Source organism: Pelodiscus sinensis, chromosome 6 (genome assembly GCF_052426305.1).
Source record: "Pelodiscus sinensis isolate ZL-2025 chromosome 6, ASM5242630v1, whole genome shotgun sequence".
Taxonomy (NCBI): domain Eukaryota; kingdom Metazoa; phylum Chordata; order Testudines; family Trionychidae; genus Pelodiscus; species Pelodiscus sinensis.
Window position 1 is genome coordinate 3,403,175 of NC_143057.1, and position 20,089 is coordinate 3,423,263.

The window sequence follows — 20,089 nt, forward strand, 5'->3', positions numbered from 1 at the left end:
GAACTGATTTATAAGCCAGGCAGGCAGGCAGGCAGGAAGGGCGAGGCAGGCTCAGCAGAGAGCTGCCAGCATGCAGGGGAGCCAGCGCCCTGCACCCAGGCACCGGCCCCCTCTTGCTTCCTGCCCTGCCCCCTGAGCCAGGCTGGAAGGGGAGATGGAGCAGGGACGCGCAGGCGACTGGGAGCCTTTGCTGGGAAAGCCAGGGCCGGAGCAGGGCAAAGGGGTGCCCTTCCAAGCCTACCGGCGCCGCTGGTTCCTGCTGGCGGTGATCTGCCTGCTGAACTGCTCCAATGCCATGGTGAGTACGGGGGTCAGGCGGGGACAGCAGCCAGAGCCGAGCGAGCAGTCCTGTGGCACCTCAGAGACCAGCCGCAGCTATCGTTTCGGGGGGCCGTGTTAGTCTGTACGGGAAAAACTTCAAAAACAACAAGTGGTCTGGTAGCACTTTATAGAAACACGTAGCTGGGATCACGAGCTTTCGTGGGCACGACCCACTTCTTCAGAGGACCGGAGTGGGGAGTTTAGGATGTGCAGACCCAAAATAAATAGTGAACATCCATAGTATCACGTGCCGTGGTGGGCACCAGCCGGCGATGCCACGGGGCAGAGAACAGTTGTCCCCCACCTGCCGCAGGCAAGCGTGGAGCCCCCCGATCTGTCTGAGCGCAGCAAAGCACCGGGCGCTGAGCCTCGGTCCAGCTGCAGAGACTTTACTCAAGGCGCGGTGCAAAAAGATGCAGCATCCTTCCCCTCAGGCGTTCCCGGCCGGGAGATTTCAGTGCAAAAGTAACATGTGGCGAACACCGCTCCAGAGAGATTTTGCCAGGGGGAACCATCTGATTTCAGCAGTCTGGAGCGAGTTCCTGTGGGAACTTCCCTGGCCTTGTGTATTTACCTACTTGGCTTGGGAAGTTGCAAGGAACTGTAACAAACGAAGCAGCAGCAGGGGTTAGACAACTCCCCGCTGGAAAATACGCCGACCGAGCGGGGTGATGGGTTCCTCAGGCCTGACTTGTGCATAAGTCTTTTGTTCTTGGGTGGGTTATTCGAATTGGGATCCTCCTGCCACAAAGGATCCCCCTCTTTCTGGGGGTTTCAAACTTTGTCTCATGACCCAATTGAAGACAATTGTTGATCCCACGACCCAACCTACTGTGAGTGGAATGCGGGGTCTGGGGCGGGACTGAGGAGAGCTTTGGGGTGGAGGAGGTGGCTCCGGCTGTGGGATCCAGGATAGGACAGGAGGGGCTTAGCCTGGTGCGCTCTTCCCACCTAGGAGCCAGGTTTGCTGACGGCCGTTTCTGGGGCACGGCCCAGATTGTGGTGCCAACACAGGCAGGGAGCTGCCTTAGCCCCCGCACTGCTCACCGCATCCCCCTGCAGCACCGGGACCCAGCGCCCGACATCCCAGTCCTGCGTTGCGCCCCGTCACCTGAAAACCACCTGTGTCGTTCACAGGAGGAAAAGATTGTCAGTACAACCATGCGGGTTGCCCAGAGGCAGCGTGTACTAGCAAAAGGCTGTTTTGCTAGCATAGCTCCTTCCCCGAATAAATAAGCTATACCACTGCTCTAATGGCATCTAGGCTCGGGCTTTTGCTGGCATAAAACCTTTATTTAAAAGGCAATCCCATCCCTAACCACCATACTCCACCAGCAAAGGGTGTCAGTGCAGACCCTGCCAAAGCCTCGCGCCTTGCTCCAGGCCTGCGGGACCTCTGCAGACCCGCTGGGGGAAGCCAAGGCTCTGTGTGTCTGACTCCCAGCAGTGTTTCTTTCTCGGAGAAATGTTAATCACAGTGCCAAAGAAAACGGAAACCCTTAAAGCCTTTTCAAGTCCAACCTCCTTGCGGCTGGTTTGTGTGCAGGGACCTGCACATGGGTGGCATGTTACTGCATAGCAGTTAAAAGACGGGACGTGTTAAATGTAAGAACTGCCAAAGCTACCATGCCCAGGACCCTGCCTGCTGACAGCAACGTTCCCCCCAACTTTTTCGATCCAAGTGTGGAATAAATTTTGTTATGGGCACAGAGGCATGTGCACCACCACACACTGTGGTTGCTTTGCACACAGTATAGCAAGGGTAGCAAGCTGACCACACACACACAGCATGGCAAGGGCAGCAAGTTGACCACACAGAGAGAGCATGGGCGCGCATGGCAAAGGCAGCACACTGACCAAACACACACACGGCAAGGGCAGCAAGCTAACACCACACACACAGAGCATGGAAAGGGTAGCAAACTGATCTCTCTCTCACTCACACACACACACACACACACACACACACACACACACACACACCCCCCATAGCAAGGGCAGCAAGCTGACCCCCCCCCCCCCCCCCACACACACAGACTTTCATGGGATTTCCCTCCTTTGTAGCCACAAGCCAAGTGTTCTGTCTCTAATCAAGCCAGGCCGGGCACCTCTGAGAGGGCGGAGCAGAGGCCCGGGTACTGGGGGAGCTGCAGTCCGGCGCCCCAGGTCCTGGCTGCTGCGCCGCATGCCAGAGCTTTGCTCCCAGCCTCCACTGGGGGTGAGGGGACAGGGTAAGGGTGGGGTTGTGAGCAGCCCCACTCTTACACGTGTTCCCGCCCCACTGGGTGGGGGACGCCCACATGTCGCCGTCTCCTGCCGTGCCGAGGGGGAAGCAGCGGGGACAAAGGATGGCCATGGCGGGAAGTGTGGGGAAAGCGTTTGGAGCAAACTGGGACCGGTTTGAATCCCCAGGGGTGCATGCGGTCTCGGCTCACAATGCTTGGCACTCAGCCAGCTGGAAAACCTAGCGCGGGGCCTGTGACGTTTAGGAACGTTGGAAGTAAAACCACAGTCCTTTCTGTAGGGAACCATCCACTCCCAAGGCTACTGGCCCCCAAAGAGCTTGTGTGCTCATGCCTTTAACTTAACTGCCGCCCTCCTCTGCCCTGCGCCCAACGGAGGCATAGGACTCGTGAGAGACGTTCCAGCTAGAACTCCAGCAGCACGCAGAACTCCAGCCCGCCCTGCTCCTCATGCCAGAGCCGGCCTCGCTCAGCTGAGCCCAGAAATGCTGACAGCAGATCGCAAGAGGAACATGAAACTCCGAGGCTGGCCGTGCGTCTCCCCACACCCGGGCGTGGCCAAACCTCCTCGTGACACCTGCCGTGGGAGCTGGGAGGAAGTTCCCACTGTGTGGTGTGCTGCATGATAGCGCACAGCGGGACGTCGCGCCCTCCACGGGCCACGTGCTCCTCGGGTGGGTTGTTCTGCACAGCCGCATGCTCGCTCTGTGAGCCTGATTCCGCAGAAAGACAGAGCAGGGCTTGATTCGCCCCGAGGGCGTGGGGGTGAGCATCTGCCCCCTTTACCCCAAGCGGGGCACAGTTCTAAGTTCCAGCCACTGCTCCATAGCTCCCCTGCTGGTCGCCGTGGGTAGTGCTACGTATCCGAGCACTTCGCTTCCTGGGCTGCATTAGCGCCTTGTTCGAGCTAGGCGAGGGGCCGAATTCTGCTCCCTGCGCATCGTACACGGTTCACTGACCCTACTGGGATGGCTCCCGTGTAACCGAGCAGAATTGGGCCCTCCAAGAAGTTCCCTTGCTGTGTGCCAGGGCCTTCACTGTGCCGAGCTGGACTTGTGCAGGAGTGTGTGCGCCTGATGGAGTGAAACGAGGCAGCCAAGCCAGCTTTGAAGTCAGAGCCGCTTCCTGAAAGCCGAGTGCAAGGCTATTGGCACTTGAAAGCCGGCAGACACAACCCGCTTTCGCTGCACCCTCAGGCACACAGATCTCAGGCAGGTTGGCCTGGAGGCTCTATTCCAGCCGTCGTCTACATGAGGAGTGGCTGTGATGTCGTCACACGGCTTCGCCTCGAACCCCCTGGTTTTGGCCTGCTTGTGCCTGTACAAATCCGGTCACATTTCTGACTGACCCTCCCTGCTGCCTGGTGTGTGGGTAGCTCAGAGTAGGCTGAGAACACTGGCCCCTGCTGTGAAAGGACCGGTCCCCGAAGGGTTTTGACAGGCCTAGAGCTAAGTGTGTGAACTGTCGGCATGTCCTCACTGATAGGTCTTGGGAAGCTCAGGGCTCTGTGGTCAGCCACCCCTCAGGCACTGGGGGGCGAGGGGGGGCTGCCACACCCTTGGCTTTAAGGGGGTTTGCAGTTGGGTTGAGTGGCTCTCAGCCTCCCAGCCCCCCAATTGTTCCAACCCCCTCGCTCTGGCACGTCCGACCTGTTGCTAGGGGGCCGTCCCGGCCCTGCTGATGGAAGCCAGCATTAGCCCCCTTGCCACTCCAGCGGGCCGGGAAGGGACAAGATGGCCCCTCGGCCATCGAGCTGCTGTGGGGGGAAAAGGGAGAGGGACATTCCGGAGAGGAGAGCAAGGGGAAAGAGAGCCAAGAGTGGGATCTCAGGCTACCTCAGAGGAGGAAACGTAGGCACTCCTAGATACGAAGTAGAGATTGCCAAGAAGCGAGAGTGCCTACAGGGGGAATACGGCAGGCGACAAGCCCACCCGGGTCAAGGGAGCGAGAGAAGCGAGTTGGAGAGAGGGCCTGAGCCAGGGGAGCAGTATAAGGAGACAAGCTGAGGTAAAAGATAGAGAAGAGTCCAGCGAACACAGATGGGAGAGAAGCCGATCTGGAGAAACCCGGGGATTTAAGTGTGGGGAACAACGGGAGGTGGATCGTCAGAGCAACTGGACAGCAGAATGGGAAAGACGAAGACAAGGAAGGAAACCAGGAGAAAGTGGGATGGGGAGGTGGGAGCCGAGAGATGTGAGGGACATACCGCTCTCTCCTCGAGGAGGGCCAGAACGACTGACACTGAACATAAAGGGACCACAGGTTCCATCCTTCCTCAGGCAAAGCTGCCATTAATTCCAGTGTGAGCTTTGCCCGAGCCCACAGCTGTCTTGGGCTAGCAGGTCCCCAAGATGTTGCTGCAGACTGTCTCCCGGGAACACCCCTCAGCAAGAACATCAGAAATCTCCCAAAGACCCAGGGAGAAAGTTCTGTGGGGTGGCCAGGGTCAGGGGGAAAGGTGGTAACTTGCCGAAGCGCTGCGCAATGTTTCCCTGTTGGTTCCGTCGCAGTGCAGTGACGATGACATTTCTTTTGGCTAGCAAAGCAGCAATTGTGGCCTCTTGACCCTCGGTTCTGTCCTGAAGTGAGTCCCTCTCATCTAGCTGGCAGTTTTAGCCATGATGCTGCCACGCAGGCAGGAGTCCTTCGCACAATCGCTTGGACTACAGGAAAGAGGGGGAGACATTTCAAACGCTCCGTTGTACCAAAAACTCCACTGCATGCGTCTGCAGCCCACGGCAGGGCTCGTCCCCTCAGGCAGTTGCTGCGGGCACTCTGCTTCCCGCACCTCCGAAACACTTTCTGCAGGCGAAGATGAATGCAGTGCCCTGCGGAGGAGTGATTCTTTGAGGCAGTGACAAGTTTTAAGGACAGGATGTGCCTTCAGACCATTTTCTCGTGTCCTTTGCAGCAGGATCCATCCTCAATGTGTGTCTACGCGGCCTCCGCAAAAGATGCACCGCTCATTTAAACACCATTTGGTCTTTTCTTTTGGAGAGTCCGTGCAAACCGTCTTCTGTTGAAAGTTTTTATCTACCGTCATTTTACAGTCACGTCAATGTTTCTGTGGCGGCTGTGCTAGCGGCGCTTAGCAGAAAGCTTGGATAAGATCCTATCTGCTGGGGTAAGAGCTAGGATAAAGCTAGGATAAGATCCTATCTCCTTGCTGAAGAAACTTGTTTCAGGCCTGTCTCTCTAGTCCAGCGCGGTGAGCCACTTCATGAATGTTGGTACATGGTCATGGGCTGGCTCCAGGCACCCGGAAAAGGCAGGTCTGTGGCAGAAGGGGTGGAGCTGGGAGCTACTGAGAGAGAGACTGTATGTGAGCTGGTGGCTACTGAGAGAGAGAGAGAGAGAGACTGTGTGCGTGTGCGTGTGCGTGCGCGCGGCGCTGCCGAAGATTCCCTGTGGGACATGGCAGGGGCACTGGCAAGCTAGTCCTTCCAGGAGGCTTCTGCATTCATGTGCCATCCCCCCAAGGCACGGTGGAGGGGGATGAGCTGACCACCAGCGAGAACAGTAGCCTTAGGGAACCTGGCCGTTGCACTGGACTTTCAGATGGAAGGGCCCCCAACCCTAATCCCGCCACTTAACAAAAACCTGTTGGAGAACACTTTAACCTGCCTGGGCACTTATTAATGGATCTCAGAGTCACCCTGTTGTTCCAGGCCAATTCCACAAGCCAAATACACAGGGAAGGGCTGGAATTTAACTTCATTTACAAGTCTGATTCCTATCAGAGAGGAATGAATAAAGATATTGGCTGGCCCACACCTTCCACATCCTAATGACTCAACCAACCAACCAATGGGTACTTACAGAGGTGCAAATTGTTCTGATCAGCCTCTTGTAACTTGAACAATCGAATTCACTATTTTTTCCTCTCTTTTTCCCTCCCCCCTCCTCTCCACCTTCCCTTATTTATTCTTGGATCTGGACTTTTAATACTCCAGGCATCCGAAGAAATGGACTGTGCCCACGAAAGCTCATGATCCCATCTCCATGTTTTGTTAGTCTCTAAGGTGCTGCTAGATTATTCATTGTTTACTAAGTTTCCCCACCACTTAGTGTCCTCCCAAAGCACAGTCAGGCAAGGATTGGAGGAGGTGGGGGGGGGGGGGGGGGGGAAGATGTTCATCCTGGCTGGCCAAGTGGTAACTCTGAAACTCTCTGTTCTGGATTGGCAGCTATGGCTGACGTTTGCGCCAGTGGCTGATAAAACCGCAGCCTACTTCCACATTTCTATGGATACGATTAACTGGCTGTCCTTGGTGTACCTCCTCATATCGATCCCTTTCGGCCTGGTGGCAACGTGGGTTCTCGACAGCATGGGACTCAAGTGTGCCGTAAGTTTAAATGGGAAGCTGCATGAACTAACTAAGGTTGGGGTTATTGTGTATTTTTGTATATGCACGCGTCACCTGTGCTAACAAATACTTTGAATACAGGTAGCAGTCCAAGTTGTGACACTCTAAGGCTACGTCTAGACTGGCATGATTTTCCGCAAATGCTTTTAACGGAAAAGTTTTCCATTAAAAGCATTTGCGGAAAAGAGCTTCTAGATTGCCACGGACACTTTTCTACAAGAGCACTTTTTGCGGAAACGCGTCCATGCCAATCTAGACGCGCTTTTGCGCAAAAAAGCCCTGATCGCCATTTTTGCGATCAGGGCTTTTTGCACAAAACAAATCTGAGCTGTCTACACTGGCCCTTTCATGCAAAAGCTTTGCATAAAAGTGATTTTTGCCCCTACGGGAGCAGCATAGTATTTCCGCAAGAAGCACTGATTTCTTATATGAGATCGTCAGTGTTCTTGCGGAAATTCAAGCGGCCAGTATAGACAGCTGGCAAGTTTTTCCGTAAAAGCAGCTGCTTTTGCAGAAAGCTTGCCAGTGTAGACGCAGCCTAAGTGTTTCAGAAAGGGAGCCGTGCTCGTCTGTTCCAGCAAAAAAACAAGGAATCTGGTAGCACCTTAAAGACGAACAATTTTATTACAGCGCAAGCTTCGGTGAGTTGCCACTCACTTCACGCATCTGACCAAGTGGGCTGCAACTGACGAAAGCACGCGCCGTACTAAAATTGCTACTCTTTAAGGAGCCACCGGACTCCTTGTTGTTTTGACTAAATACCAGGTGAGTCTTTAAACGTGTCCTTCCTGCCGTCGGGGGAATAGAATCTGCTCCAAGAAATGAAGTAGGAAAACCACAAGCAAAGCACGCGCCAAGACTACACTTTGTCATGTGAGAAAAGGTGGCTTTGCAGTACCTGAACCTCACCAGACACCAGTGCCTCTTTCAACTTATGCAAGCCCCAGTGAGGTGATGGCCCGGGTGAGGTGCATGGAAAATAAAACCAGCATTTCCAACGGCGAGGGAAGGGACCCCCTCTTTCTCCCCTGGGACTCCTTCCAATACCATTTGTCCCCGGAGCATTCAGAGCTCTGTGGGCGTGACCTCCGCCTCCTCTCTGGGGCAGAGCGAGTAGGTAAGGAATCGACCCTGGCGGCAGGCCAGCCCAAAGAGCAGCGAGGTGGGAGGAGAGGAGACTCTGGGGATTTACTGTACAGAGTTGTCAGGCCAGGGGCAAAGGGGTGGGAGGATAAGTCACGACACCACCATGACGTTTCCCAGCTCACGTGGGATGGTTGGGGCTCTCTGCTGAGCCGGGCCCTGCGGATGCCGACGCAGCCCAAATGCACCTGCAGGGACGGAATATAACCCCCAAGGTGGAACCAGTAGCACGGTCCCAGCCACGGAAGGGATCTGAAGGGAGCTCTCAGCATTGAGAGCAGGGTTGTGGCTGGTCTCACATGGCAACACTGGTGGGAACGCAGTAGCATACCTGGCAAAAGAGGACTCCTTTAGCTGGTCACGACCCTCCACGGATACCTCGCCACGTCTCGGAGATGGAAAGTGACAGATTTCCAGGACCAGAAATGTCCTGCAGCAACTGACTTGTGGCCTGCGTCAGTAGATAACACGGTGAGGCCCATGCGGTTCAGCAGAGGCGTTTCCCCACAGAGGAACACCGTGAGCTGATAGGAATCACGGCTTGCCTAGAGTCAAGCCACAGCCTGGAACTTAATTCTGTCTCCCGCCGGTCTCCTGTCAGCAAGTGACTCCTGTCCCTGCTTGCTTCTTGCAGGTGATCCTCAGCGCCTGGCTGAACATGGTCGGCAGCATCGTCCGGGCTTTCAGCGTCGTCCGCTTCTTGAACCTGGGTGCCCTGACCCACGCATACCTGTTCATGGGGCAGTGCCTCTGCGCACTGGCACAGCCGCTCGTCATCTTTTCTCCCACAAAACTGGCGGCCCTGTGGTTCCCAGACCACCAGAGAGCTACGGCAAATATGATCTCTTCAATGTGTAAGTCAGAGCTACACACACGAGAGTTGCCAGACACAGCGCTACAAGCTCACAGGCGAAATCCTAACCCCGTCAGACATTAGGCGGTATGAGAGCAGTTTTCCCACCCAACTGGATGTTACGGTTCACCGGGGACTGGTCTTTATGCCCTTTCGAGGTCCCTTCCAGTTCTAGTATTCTGTGATTCTATAAGAGTCCTCAGGCTTCGCCCCTGAAACGTAGGCCAGCCTCCTCCATTGGAGCTGTCAGTAGGGTTGCCAGATGGTTTCAACAAAAATACCGGACACACTTGACATGACATCACAATCTACAGTACATCTTAGTTAGAAAATACCGGACATTTTATTTTCTCATTTCTATTTTCTCAATTTGTTTCCCGAACAGAAAGCTCAAATACTGGACTGTCCAGTTCAAAACCAGACACCTGGCAATCCTACTGTCAGTCTTCTGGGCGTTCTTGTTGCTTGTGGAGTAAGTAGAGGGAGGCAAAAAGGCCAAGTCCAGGTGTTTGGAGAACACAAGTCCAGGCACGTCTGGGAGAGTGGCACTGCTGAGTCCCCAGGCACGGTGGAGCAATTCCCTTGGCACGCCGATGAGTCACTGAATTGTAACTCCCTTGTGGGAAAAGGGCTGTGGAGGGTTATTTGACACCCGCCCGGGCGTTGGTTTGCTCCCTTGTCTCTGGAGATCTAGTATCAGGCATTCCCCCCACTCCCAGCGTATTTTAGTGACAACCCTTAAAACACATTCTCATAACCTCATATGCATTAACCAGAGCTTCAGCAGAGCATAACCGTTCCCACACCACCATCACACAACCTGCTTTATGTGCAATATCACACTGACAGACCAAGGAGCAATGCGGGCGGGACAGGCCACTCTCCCAAGGCCTAGACTGTCACAACAGTGATCACCTTCGCAGGCAACCGCTTGTTAAAATCAAAAGCATGCCTGCTAGTCTCTGCGGAATAAACAAGCACTGGAAAGGTAGGCACTGCAATGAACGTCGATTGTTTAGCTGCTACCCGTCAACATTCCTTAAAATCTTTGAGTATCTTTAAGAGGTGGGATACCAGCTTGTGGGGGACAAGCCCTTGTCACTCTTAAGAGCAAGTCATGGAAAGCTGCTTTGGGATCGTCTGAAAAATAAACTCCAAGGGTGGAGTTGTTAGATGTCGGTGTTGATCATTGCTGGTAAGCAGGAGAACAGGAAGCAGGCTCCCCAGAATATGGCCTGAGACATTTCTGCCCAACACCTGCTACTTCTGGAGAGCCAGCGTTAGCCCTAATGTACCAGTCTAAACAGAATCCTCCGTAGTCATGAAAAAAAATTGGAAGGGTCTGAGCTGGGGCCTGGATTGCTTGTCTGAGCTGCAAGGTGTGTACAGGCGGCTATGGCTTGTTAACATTTGCAGTGCAAAACTCGATCTGATCTGGTTCTTAACCCTGCTAGCTGTGGAGTTGGGTAGCAGCATGACAACAGTGAGATGAAAGCGCGTCCTCCAGTTCTACTAGAGGTTAGGCAGTGGCTGCAGAGCCATTATGTCATACTACGTTTGTAAGCTAGTGATGAGATGCGGCGTACTTTACTTTCACAAAGTATACACGAGGCTGTTCTGCCCAGCTTAGGTATACCTGGGGGTGGATAGCGTGATACACTCTGACATCTAGAGTTACTCCTCCTTTTTTGTTCCTTCTGTAAGTCATTTATTGGGGCAACTTGGTGAGACAGGATGAAGAATTAGCCAAAGACCAGGGTGGATCTGTTTTTTACCAGGCTTGGGGGCGGATTATTAAAGCAAGAAGTTAAGGTAGTATCAATAGCAGCTGGGGGGAAGCAGCCAGGAGTAGTCTGGAAATGAGAGGGAGGTTTCTAACCATCAGGAGAGGGAGGTTCTGGAGAGAGCAAACACCTCAACCAGCTTTAAGAGGGAAAGCCGGATAAGTTTATGAACCAGTTGGTATAATGAGATTGTTAGCAGTAACAGGGGACTGGATTTAATGATCCAGGAGATCCCATCTAGTCTTATGCCCTTCGTGCACTCCAGGTAAAATATCCAGAGTCAGACACTTACTCTTGCAAGTCATAATCCTCCAAAAGTGCCCTTACAGATGTCTTGTTTCTGGTCCTCCCCAGCCAGGCCTTCACTTAAGCTGAGGATGCTGGGAAATAGATGTCTCGTGACATCTTGATAAATCACAGAACACGAGAACGGGAAGGGACCTCGCGAAGCCATCAAGTCCTGCCCCCCGTCTAACGTTCTCTCAACGGAATGTAGAAAAAGCCTTCTTTTTTGTATTTCCATCTAGCTAATCCCTTGGGAATTCTCGTCGCTAACTTGCTGTCCCCTGCACTCGTGTCGGAAGAAAAAGACATCCCACTGATGGTGAGTGAATGAGCAGGCAGGGTCACTTGGGTTTATCCATTCAGTTGCATTGGAGTTGGGCAACTTGGTGATGTGTCTTTGCTTGGGGTTTCCTAGCTCGGTGTGTACACCATCCCTGCTGTGACTGCCTGCGTTCTAGCAACGGTTGGGGTGCGGGAGAAGATCCCTCCAACTCCGCCATCGGCCAGCGCCACTCATTCCACATCGCAGCCATTTTTCACAGGCTTGAAAATGGTAAGTGTCGTGCCGGGCAGAGAGGCAAACCCCAGAGTCAACCGTAGAATCCTAGGACGGGCAGGCGGGAAGCGACCTTGAGAGGTCACCACATCCAGGATCCTGTGCCGAGGCAGGACCAACTGTACATGACACCCTCTTTGATGTCACCCTCGCTGACCCTCCTGTTGTGGTCAGCTCAGCAGCTGCGAGGGTGCTCAAGTCACTCAATCCTTTTTCTTTTTTAACCTACGCTCTTAACTTTGCAGCTAGTGAGAAACAAATCGTACGTCATCCTGATGGTCAGTTTCGGAGCCGGGATTGGGATGTTCACCTGCTTTTCAGCTCTTCTGGAGCAGATCCTGTGTGTGATGGGGTACTCGAACGTAAGGCCTTTTTGCATGCACCACGTTAGGTGTTCTACACTTGAAATGAACCTCCACTCATTAGTGTTCAAAACAAGATGAAGCCACTTGCTTGTCTAAATTAGTTCATTAGGACCTGAGAGAGGCTCATGAATTGACTAGTCTAATACCTCGTCAGCTTTCAATACAATCTCTGAATTTTAATTGGGATCCTTGGCTGGGTCGCCACTTGTAAATTCTCCTGCTGGGATTTTACTTTGTAAAATAAAGGCTTTAAATACCGCATAGGGGCTAAATGCAGCCCCTTATGCATCTCTGCCAACATGGAAATATGGGGCAAAAGCTCAGACTGAAGTGAGAGGGAACTGGAAACTCAAAGCAGGGGGCCTGGGTTATTTTATCGCCATACGCGTCCTTAGCCAAATTGACAGGAGTAGGGGAGGCCCTCTTGGGTACATTTATTCTCCTCTCTCTACCAAACAGCTCCCTTGTGGCTCACCCTTGCATCAGCCTCTAGCACCTCAGTTTGGGTGGCAGGTGGCCTCCACCGCAGCAGGCGACGCTCCGAATGCTCCCTCCAAAGCAGTTGGTGATCCCCGGGCAACGGGAGGAGGAATTCGCCTCCCTCAACCTCAGGCTCATTCCAAGGGTAGTTGGGAGGACTGTGCGCAGCAGGCCATGCTGGGCCCCGCTGGCTGGGGTGGCCAGAAGCAGAACAAACAGCAACGTTTCGCAGGGCTAGGCAAGTCCTGAGAAAGCTCAAGAGGAACGAGATGAGGAAAATCAGAAGGGAGATAAGGGTGAGGAACGCATCGAATGCAAGGGGCCACTGTATGCACGGGAATCTCAGCTCCTCGGGAGTCATGAAAATTGGCCTTTCACATTGCTCTCTGTTAGAAACAGAGTAATATCTAAGAGGGGTTGCTACCCTTTGGAGTACATGGCCACCGCTTTGAGAGCCTCCTACCCCGTTCTCGTAGAAAGCAATGAAACGTGGGGACTGCTTAAGATAAACACTTGTTTTCTCTGCGGAAAACCAAGCTCTACCATTCCGTGTATGCAGCTTGAACCTCTCTAGTCCAGAACTCTCTGGTCCAGAAACATCCGTTGTCGGGCATGATTTGAGTTAGCCAGATGTCCACTTTTCATGGGCGTGGCCAAGTTTCCCAGGGTCCCATAAAGTTTGTTTACAGCCCCCAGTCCTGGCTCTCAGTGTTCTGGGCTGTTATTTAACTCTAATTTACCTCAAATGTCTTCTCAGAGCCCAGCAAGCAGTGGAAGTGTTGATAATGCTGCAAGGCAATCTTGACCTTCCGTGGTTCAGCAAATCTGGTTTGGAACCGGTCAGGTCCTAAGAGTGCCGGACTAGAGAGGTTTGGCCTGTACCACATTAAAATTGGCCAGAAGACCAGCATGGAGGCACTTCCCCATCAGTTTTTATCTGCATATGGTCCTTATACTAACCCGTCTCCATGGGAACTGAGCTCTTCCTTTGGGATTGATACCAACCAGGCCGGTTGCTTGTTGTTCTAGCTGCGCGTCCTGGGGAGGTTTTGAATCTTGTGATGGCACCAGTGGGAACACATGTGAAGTAGACTAGGGGGGCCTACAGCCTTGTGCCCATAAACCTGTCCGTATAATTAAATATCGGGATTGTAACACAAACCCATGAGAACCGCCAGACTGGGTCAGACTAAAGGTCCATCTAGCCCAGTGTCCTGTCTGCCCACAGTGGCCAATGCCAGGTACCCCAGAGGGAGAGAAAACAACAGGGAATCATCACGTGATCCTTCTCCTGTCACCCATTTCCAGACAAACAGAGGCTGGGGACACCATTCCTACCCATCCTGGCTAACAGCCGTTGATGGACCTAACCTCCATGAATCTATCTAGCTCTTTTTTGAACCCTGTTAAAATCCTAGTCTTCATCACATCCTCTGCCAAGGAGTTCCACAGGTTGACTGTGCACTGAGTGAAGAAAAGCTTCCTTTTGTTTGTTTTGAACCTGCAGCCTATTAATTTCATTTGGTGACCCCTAGTTCTTATATTGTGGGAATAAGTAAATAACTTTTCCTTATTCACTTTCGCCACACCGCTCATGATTTTATAGACCTCTATCACCCCCCCCCCTTAGTCTCCTCTTTTGTAAGGTGAAGAGTCCGAGTCTTTTTAATCTCTCTTCATATGGGACCCGTTCCAAACCCCTCCTCATTTTTGTTGCCTTTTCTGAACCTTTTCCAATGTCAGTATATTTTTTTTTGAGATGAGGCAACCACACCTCCTAATTCTCGCTGCTCAGACGCTCATGTCTCTTCCTCCGTAGTTCTTCGCAGGCCTGAATGGGGCGCTGTTCACTGTGTTTGGGCTACTTGGCGCTTTCCTGCTGGGGCTGTACGTCGACAAGACTAGGGCATTTACAGAAGCCACCAAGGTCTCCTTCTGTCTGACTGCGCTCGCCAGCATCGCATTTGCTGTGGTAAGTTCTCCCTCACACGTCAGCTGGTGGGAAGAGATGTCATTAAAGCCTGTTTCCGCGGCTTTCCGGTAAACCGTTCAGCAACGCCGAGCGACTTCGGTCAGCGGCTAGGTGACTTGCACCGGCCATGCGGCTGTTGAGTAGCAGTAGGGCTCTTGGTTACAGTGTGTTTTGGGGGACTGTTCCCTGTGGATTGGGGCATTCGACCCATCCTTTGTAGATTCTGCCACTAATTCGCCACACCACTCTGGAAAAGTTGCCTCGCCCTCTCCAATCTGGAGCAAGGGGGCTAATTTAATTCCCGTGCACGCTGAGAGCCATAATTAACACTGGGGCAGTGCCTTGTGAATATCAAACACTTGGGCTCTGTCTAGACTGGCCAGTTTTTCCAGAAAATCAGCCGCTTTTCCGGAAAAGCTTGCCAGCTGTCTACACTGGCCGCTTGAATTTCCACAAAAGCACTGACAATCTCATGTAAGATTGTCAGTGTTCTTGCGGAAATACTATGCTGCTCCCATTCGTGCAAAAGTCCTTTTGCGCAAAAGGGCCAGTGTAGACAGCTCAGATTTGTTTTCCGCAAAAAAGCCCCGATCGCGAAAATGGCGATCAGGGCTTTTTTGCGGAAAAGCGCATCTAGATTGGCATGGACGCTTTTCCGCAAAAGCAGTTTTTGCGGAAAAGCGTCCATGCCAATCTAGACACTCTGTTCCGAAAATGCTTTTAACAGAAAACTTTTCCGTTAAAAGCATTTCCGGAAAATCATGCCAGTCTAGACGTAGCCTTGGATTGCCAAGTATCATCCATGAGAATCGGCCGTCCTGGAATGGCCAATATACACCTGCTGGCTTTGACAGTGGCCAGAAATCCCAGATGTTCCCAGGCAGGGAACTTGGTGGAATGCGACTAATTGGGCACAGCATACCCCACAGAGGGCAGAGCTGGAAGAAGCCATCTCCTGTGCTCAGCTGGGGATCGGGTTAGGCCCTGACACAGGAGTCAGGATGGCTTTATGCTACACAGCGCACAGGACCATGCATACCAAGCGGGTGGAAATGTGCGCCAGGCAGAGCAAAGGCCACCTGCAGGTGGGATAGCGCCATGGGGAATCGAACCCAGGACGGTAAAGTGGACATAGCAAGTGTCAGGCCCACAGGATGGTCAGTCTTGCAAGTGCAGCAGGTGCTTTGTTCCTCGACGGACCTAGATCCATTGCATCTTCTGTCTCCAACACCTCAATACAAAGGTGACTGAAATGTGCCTCGCAACCACCCTGGGAGTGGCGTACAGCTTGAACCTCTCTAGTCCGGCACCACAGAATGTGCTGAACCACGAGAGGTCAATAACGTCTAGCAGTATTGCCAACACTTCCCCTGCTTACTGGGCTCTGAGAAGACATTAGGGGTAAATTAGATCTAAACAACAGCACAGAACACTGAGGGCCAGGACTGGGGGCTGTAAAACTTTATGGGATTGTGGGAAACTTGGCCGCACCCTTGAAAATTGGCCATCCAGCTAACTATAATCATGCCGGATCACGGGTGTTGCCAGACCAGTGTGTGCTTGACTAGAGAGGTTCAGCCTGTTATAACCTCGCTGTAAAGAGCAGGAAACCAAGGCCCAGTGACTCACCTTGCCTGGTGCAAGAAGTCTGTGGCCAACCTGCATGAGAAGCCAGATCTCGGCTCATGCCCTCTTCACAGGAGTGCAGCTTTCCCCAAGCCGGTGCTGCATACAGACCGCGTCCCTCTGCGCCAACACAGCTACAGGGTGGAAGTGATGCGGATTCAGAACAACCAACCCACCACTTCCTAATGCTGTTCTAAAATACTGGGGAGGGAGAACTCCTCAAGCTCCTTAGAGCAAGAAGTGACGTTTTTGCCAGGGGTTTGCCCGGCACTCACCCCAGTGCCACGACAGTGCCGGTCTTCTGCTCCAAGATGGCCATCCACAGCTAGGGGGCGCTCTGACACTTCCACACACAGACACCGCACCGCGGCTGCCTCGCATGCACCAACCAGCACCTTCTCCCAGCGTTCCACGGCTTGGGTGCACCGCCTCCGGGACCACACTGCCTGGCATTTTCACCACCTGGTACCCAGGGAGTAACACCAATCATGACACTAATCGTCAGCTCTGTGGAGGCAATTTCTGTTCTGTGGGCTGGAATTGGCCAGGGTGCAGCAGAAGCCAGAAGAAATCGAGGCATAAGCACATCAGACGGCTCTTGCCCATGTTTCCCCTTGCCGAAACACGCCACAAAAAAGTGGCAAAACAAAACGATTGCCTCTGTTGCAGTCTAAGACGGCAGAGCCGGCATTGTTGTACCGCCGAGCCTGGGGCAGAACTGCCCCCCATTGCGGGGTTAAGCGCTCTCCTCTCATCTGTCTGTGTCTCTTCCTTGATCCTTCCTGGTCTCTGGGCTGCTTTTCATGCTGCCAACCACGACGCCCTTCCCAACTTCTTGGGGCCAAGCGCTGGCGGCTCAGAGAACTGGTCGGCTTGGTTTTGCCCCCATCTCTGAGTCCTCTTTTCTGCAGCCTGCAGCAGAGAGAGGCTGGTCCGGTGGATGGGGAGTGAATCCCCCACCCCTTGCTCCCCTCCCCCCCAGGCTGCCGGCGTGACTGCAAGTCAGTGCCTTGGGGACAGAGCTTCAAAGGGGTTTAGACACCCTAAGATGTAGCCAGGCAAATCTTCCAAGGTGCTCTTGAAAATCCCACAAGGTGCCAAAATACCTCGGGGAGTCTGTGCACCTCAGTGCCCTTCTGTACAATGGGGCTCTGCCTCGCCCAGGGGCTGGGACACAAAACGACCAGATACCATGGTGACGGCAGGGCCACGGAAGTGTCTTCCCCGTTTCTGAATGTCGTCTCGGTGCCCAGAGGTTGGTTCTGATTCTCCTGAGTCCCCTGGGTTCTCGGTCTCCCTCCCCCGCAGAGGGATGCCCGTTTTACAGGCTCATCTAATGAGTCCCATGGCCTTCGTGTACGTGCCAGCCCTTTCTTACCCCGCTCCCCCTGCCCCTGCTGGTAAACACCACACTGACTCCCTGCCCCAGGGGCACAGCCGGGAGACGCACCCCTGTGCCCAACTCACACCCCCCCCGAATGCTGGGCGGGTAAGGGCTCTGCGTGGGATCCCACCGCCTGTGAGAAACTGGGGGAACCCGCCCACCCGCCCGCCCACATCAGCCCCTTTGCCCACTGTGCAGATGAGAGAGAAGGCCCTTGCGACTAGAACCACCTGACTGAACAATTTAGCTCTTCTTTCATTGGCTGGACTGGTCTCTGCTTTGGCTGCCTGCTCTGAGCCGGGTCCACACCGGATTCATCAGCATAGTCTGTGCAACTGGGCTAGAAGTTTTGCAGGAACACAGACTTAAGAAACTTGAGCTTCATCGCTGCGTGTGGCCTGAGTTTCCACCTCTGTGGAGGCCAAACCAAGCCCATGCTTTTCCACCCCGGTGCGGAATAAAAAGTGCATTCACTGAGGCATGTGCAAATGGGCACCACCCGTCCAAACCAAAAATCGAACGGTGGGCGCTTTGCTGATCAGCTGGACCCCGTTTGAATCTGAGCGGTTGCACAAGCCACTGCGGCATTGCTCCTCCGTGAAACAAAAGCCCGACTTTCCAAAGTGCTGATTCCCCCCCCCCACACACACACACACCTGCCCCAGCCCCATTGGAGTCAGCAGGAGCAGAGTGAGTGCGTATGTGTGTGGATGGGAGGGGGCAGGGGTAGGAGGCTAAGCACACAAGCAAACATATCTCCATCCCCTAACACTCAGTTTCTTGCAAACAAGTGGCATTTGAGGGCTTCAGTGACGGGTGTAGCTGTAAGAGAAATGATAAAAATACCTCGATTCGGGTGCCTGGCTGACGCTGACTCGAAACGTCATGTCGTGTTGCCGAGCAGCCATGCTGATGTCGGGCTGTGATACTCTCTCCCCTGCAGATGTCCCGGTTCAGGAATCAGACCGTCCCCCTGGCTCTCACCAGCTCCCTGTTCGGCTTCTTTGGCTTTTCCGTCTACCCCGTTGCTATGGAGCTCGCGGTGGAATGCTCCTACCCGGTGGGAGAGGGAACATCCACAGGCCTCGTTTTTGTGTCAGGGTAAGTTGACTCACCCGGGTTTGATTCACCCGGACGTAGCTCCACCGCCGGCGTCAGCGTCTCGCCCATAAAGACCAGCAGGGCGCCACGTTCTAGTCCCGTTACCCGCCCCGCCACCTGGGTGACCTACAGCCAAGGCCGGGGGCCCCTGTGAGCACGCCGGCTGAGGGGAAGGGAAAAGGACACCAGCTGCCCTGCAAAATGGACTCACTTCACCCGCCCATCAGAGTGTCCTTTTGCCGGACGGGGCTGTTCAAAGGAGCTGCTGCCAGGCGGGAAGCGAGCGGTGGGACTGGTGCATGGGAGGGGGCCAAGACCAGCCAAGTGGGGGCTCAGGAGCAGTCCTGCTCCGTGTGACTTAAGAGAGGCAGCCCCTCTGACCAGCTAGCTTGGAAACCTCTGGAGACCACGATGCCCCAACCTGGTAGCATCCCGCCACCGGGGCAAGTTCTACCTCTTGTGGAACCCAACCCAGCGGCGGGAAGAGGAAGCCGGACAAGTTCTGACTGGAAAGACAAAATACGTCAGTCACTGTCCGGTGGATTCTCCATCCCTGACCATTGTGAAATCACGACGGGGCGGCCTTCAAAAAATTCTGCTCTAGGACTTATGCTGGGGGCGTTCTCTCTCAGCCGTTCCTCTTGGAACATGCCACCTACTCTTCTCTCCCGGGCCCAGATTTGGCCAAAAAACTCCTCTAGGACAGACGGAAGTAGGGAGCCCCTGTGGCAGGTCAATTGCGGTTTGTTCTTCCACCTGTTTGCTCACCTGGGGCTGGAGCGCTTCCCTCCGCTGGCGCGAGCTGCGTCTCGGGCGATGGGCTCTCGAGGCGGGTGCTTCTCTCCTGGGGGCGGGCAGTGCTCAATTTACAGATACCGGAGGGATCCCGTTTAAGTGGCTCCCCGGGCGAAAGGCAGCGTTTAGCCCGTGAACGGAGGGGATGGGATTGGACATCCCTACATTCTGACCGGGCGGGTGGCCACGCTACACCCAAACTGAAGGCTTAGCCCAGCTAAGAGCATCCCCAGTGTACGAGACAAGGGGACCAAAGGCCCTTGGGGAATTCATCGTGGCTGGCCCCCTCCCCTGTTACAGATGGGCACTTCGCTGTGCCAGGGGAAACGTTGGAAGGAGGCGGGACTGGGCTAGCTGGGGTCCCGAGGACTCAAGCCTAGGAGAGTGGCTTACTGCAGGTTTCTCTCTGTGTAGCCAGATCCAGGGCGCGGTGCTGCTGCTGCTGCTGCAAGCCCTCACAGTGCCGACCACCGCAGCCCCGTTCTCCACCTGTGACACTGCGGAAGGGGGGGCCTTAGACTGGACAAGTAAGTGCCCCCTTTTCTTACCATGCACTGGTGTGTCTAGTCTGGCCCCCACGCGGCCCGTGGCCAGAGTTCTTCACTGGGCCCTGGGGCAGAGTCCTGCTGGAAGAGGAGTCCTGGCCTCTGCCGCACAGCCAGCAGCCCTCCGACCTGCGCAACCGGCCCCCCGACCTGTGCGACCGGCCCACGGGACTTACCTTTCTTGTACTGTTAGTGGGACAGGATTTTAAATGACATGCAGGTGGGACCTCCCTGGTCTGGTGCCCTTGGGGCCTGAGCGGTCCCGAACC

At 54.2% G+C, this 20,089-nt stretch overlaps 1 protein-coding gene across 1 annotated transcript in view; it reads left to right on the top strand.

Annotated features, from left to right (window-relative positions):
- SLC49A3 (solute carrier family 49 member 3) overlaps window positions 1–20,089 on the top strand; it is a 24,082-nt gene continuing 3,993 nt past the window's right edge. The window contains exons 1-9 of the mRNA XM_075931295.2: window positions 1–298; window positions 6,752–6,910; window positions 8,709–8,928; window positions 11,239–11,315; window positions 11,412–11,549; window positions 11,798–11,914; window positions 14,217–14,369; window positions 18,323–18,480; window positions 19,690–19,802. Of these exons, the coding sequence (XP_075787410.2) occupies window positions 155–298; window positions 6,752–6,910; window positions 8,709–8,928; window positions 11,239–11,315; window positions 11,412–11,549; window positions 11,798–11,914; window positions 14,217–14,369; window positions 18,323–18,480; window positions 19,690–19,802 (1,279 nt within the window). The 5' untranslated portion in view covers window positions 1–154. The remainder of the gene's footprint in view (window positions 299–6,751; window positions 6,911–8,708; window positions 8,929–11,238; window positions 11,316–11,411; window positions 11,550–11,797; window positions 11,915–14,216; window positions 14,370–18,322; window positions 18,481–19,689; window positions 19,803–20,089) is intronic.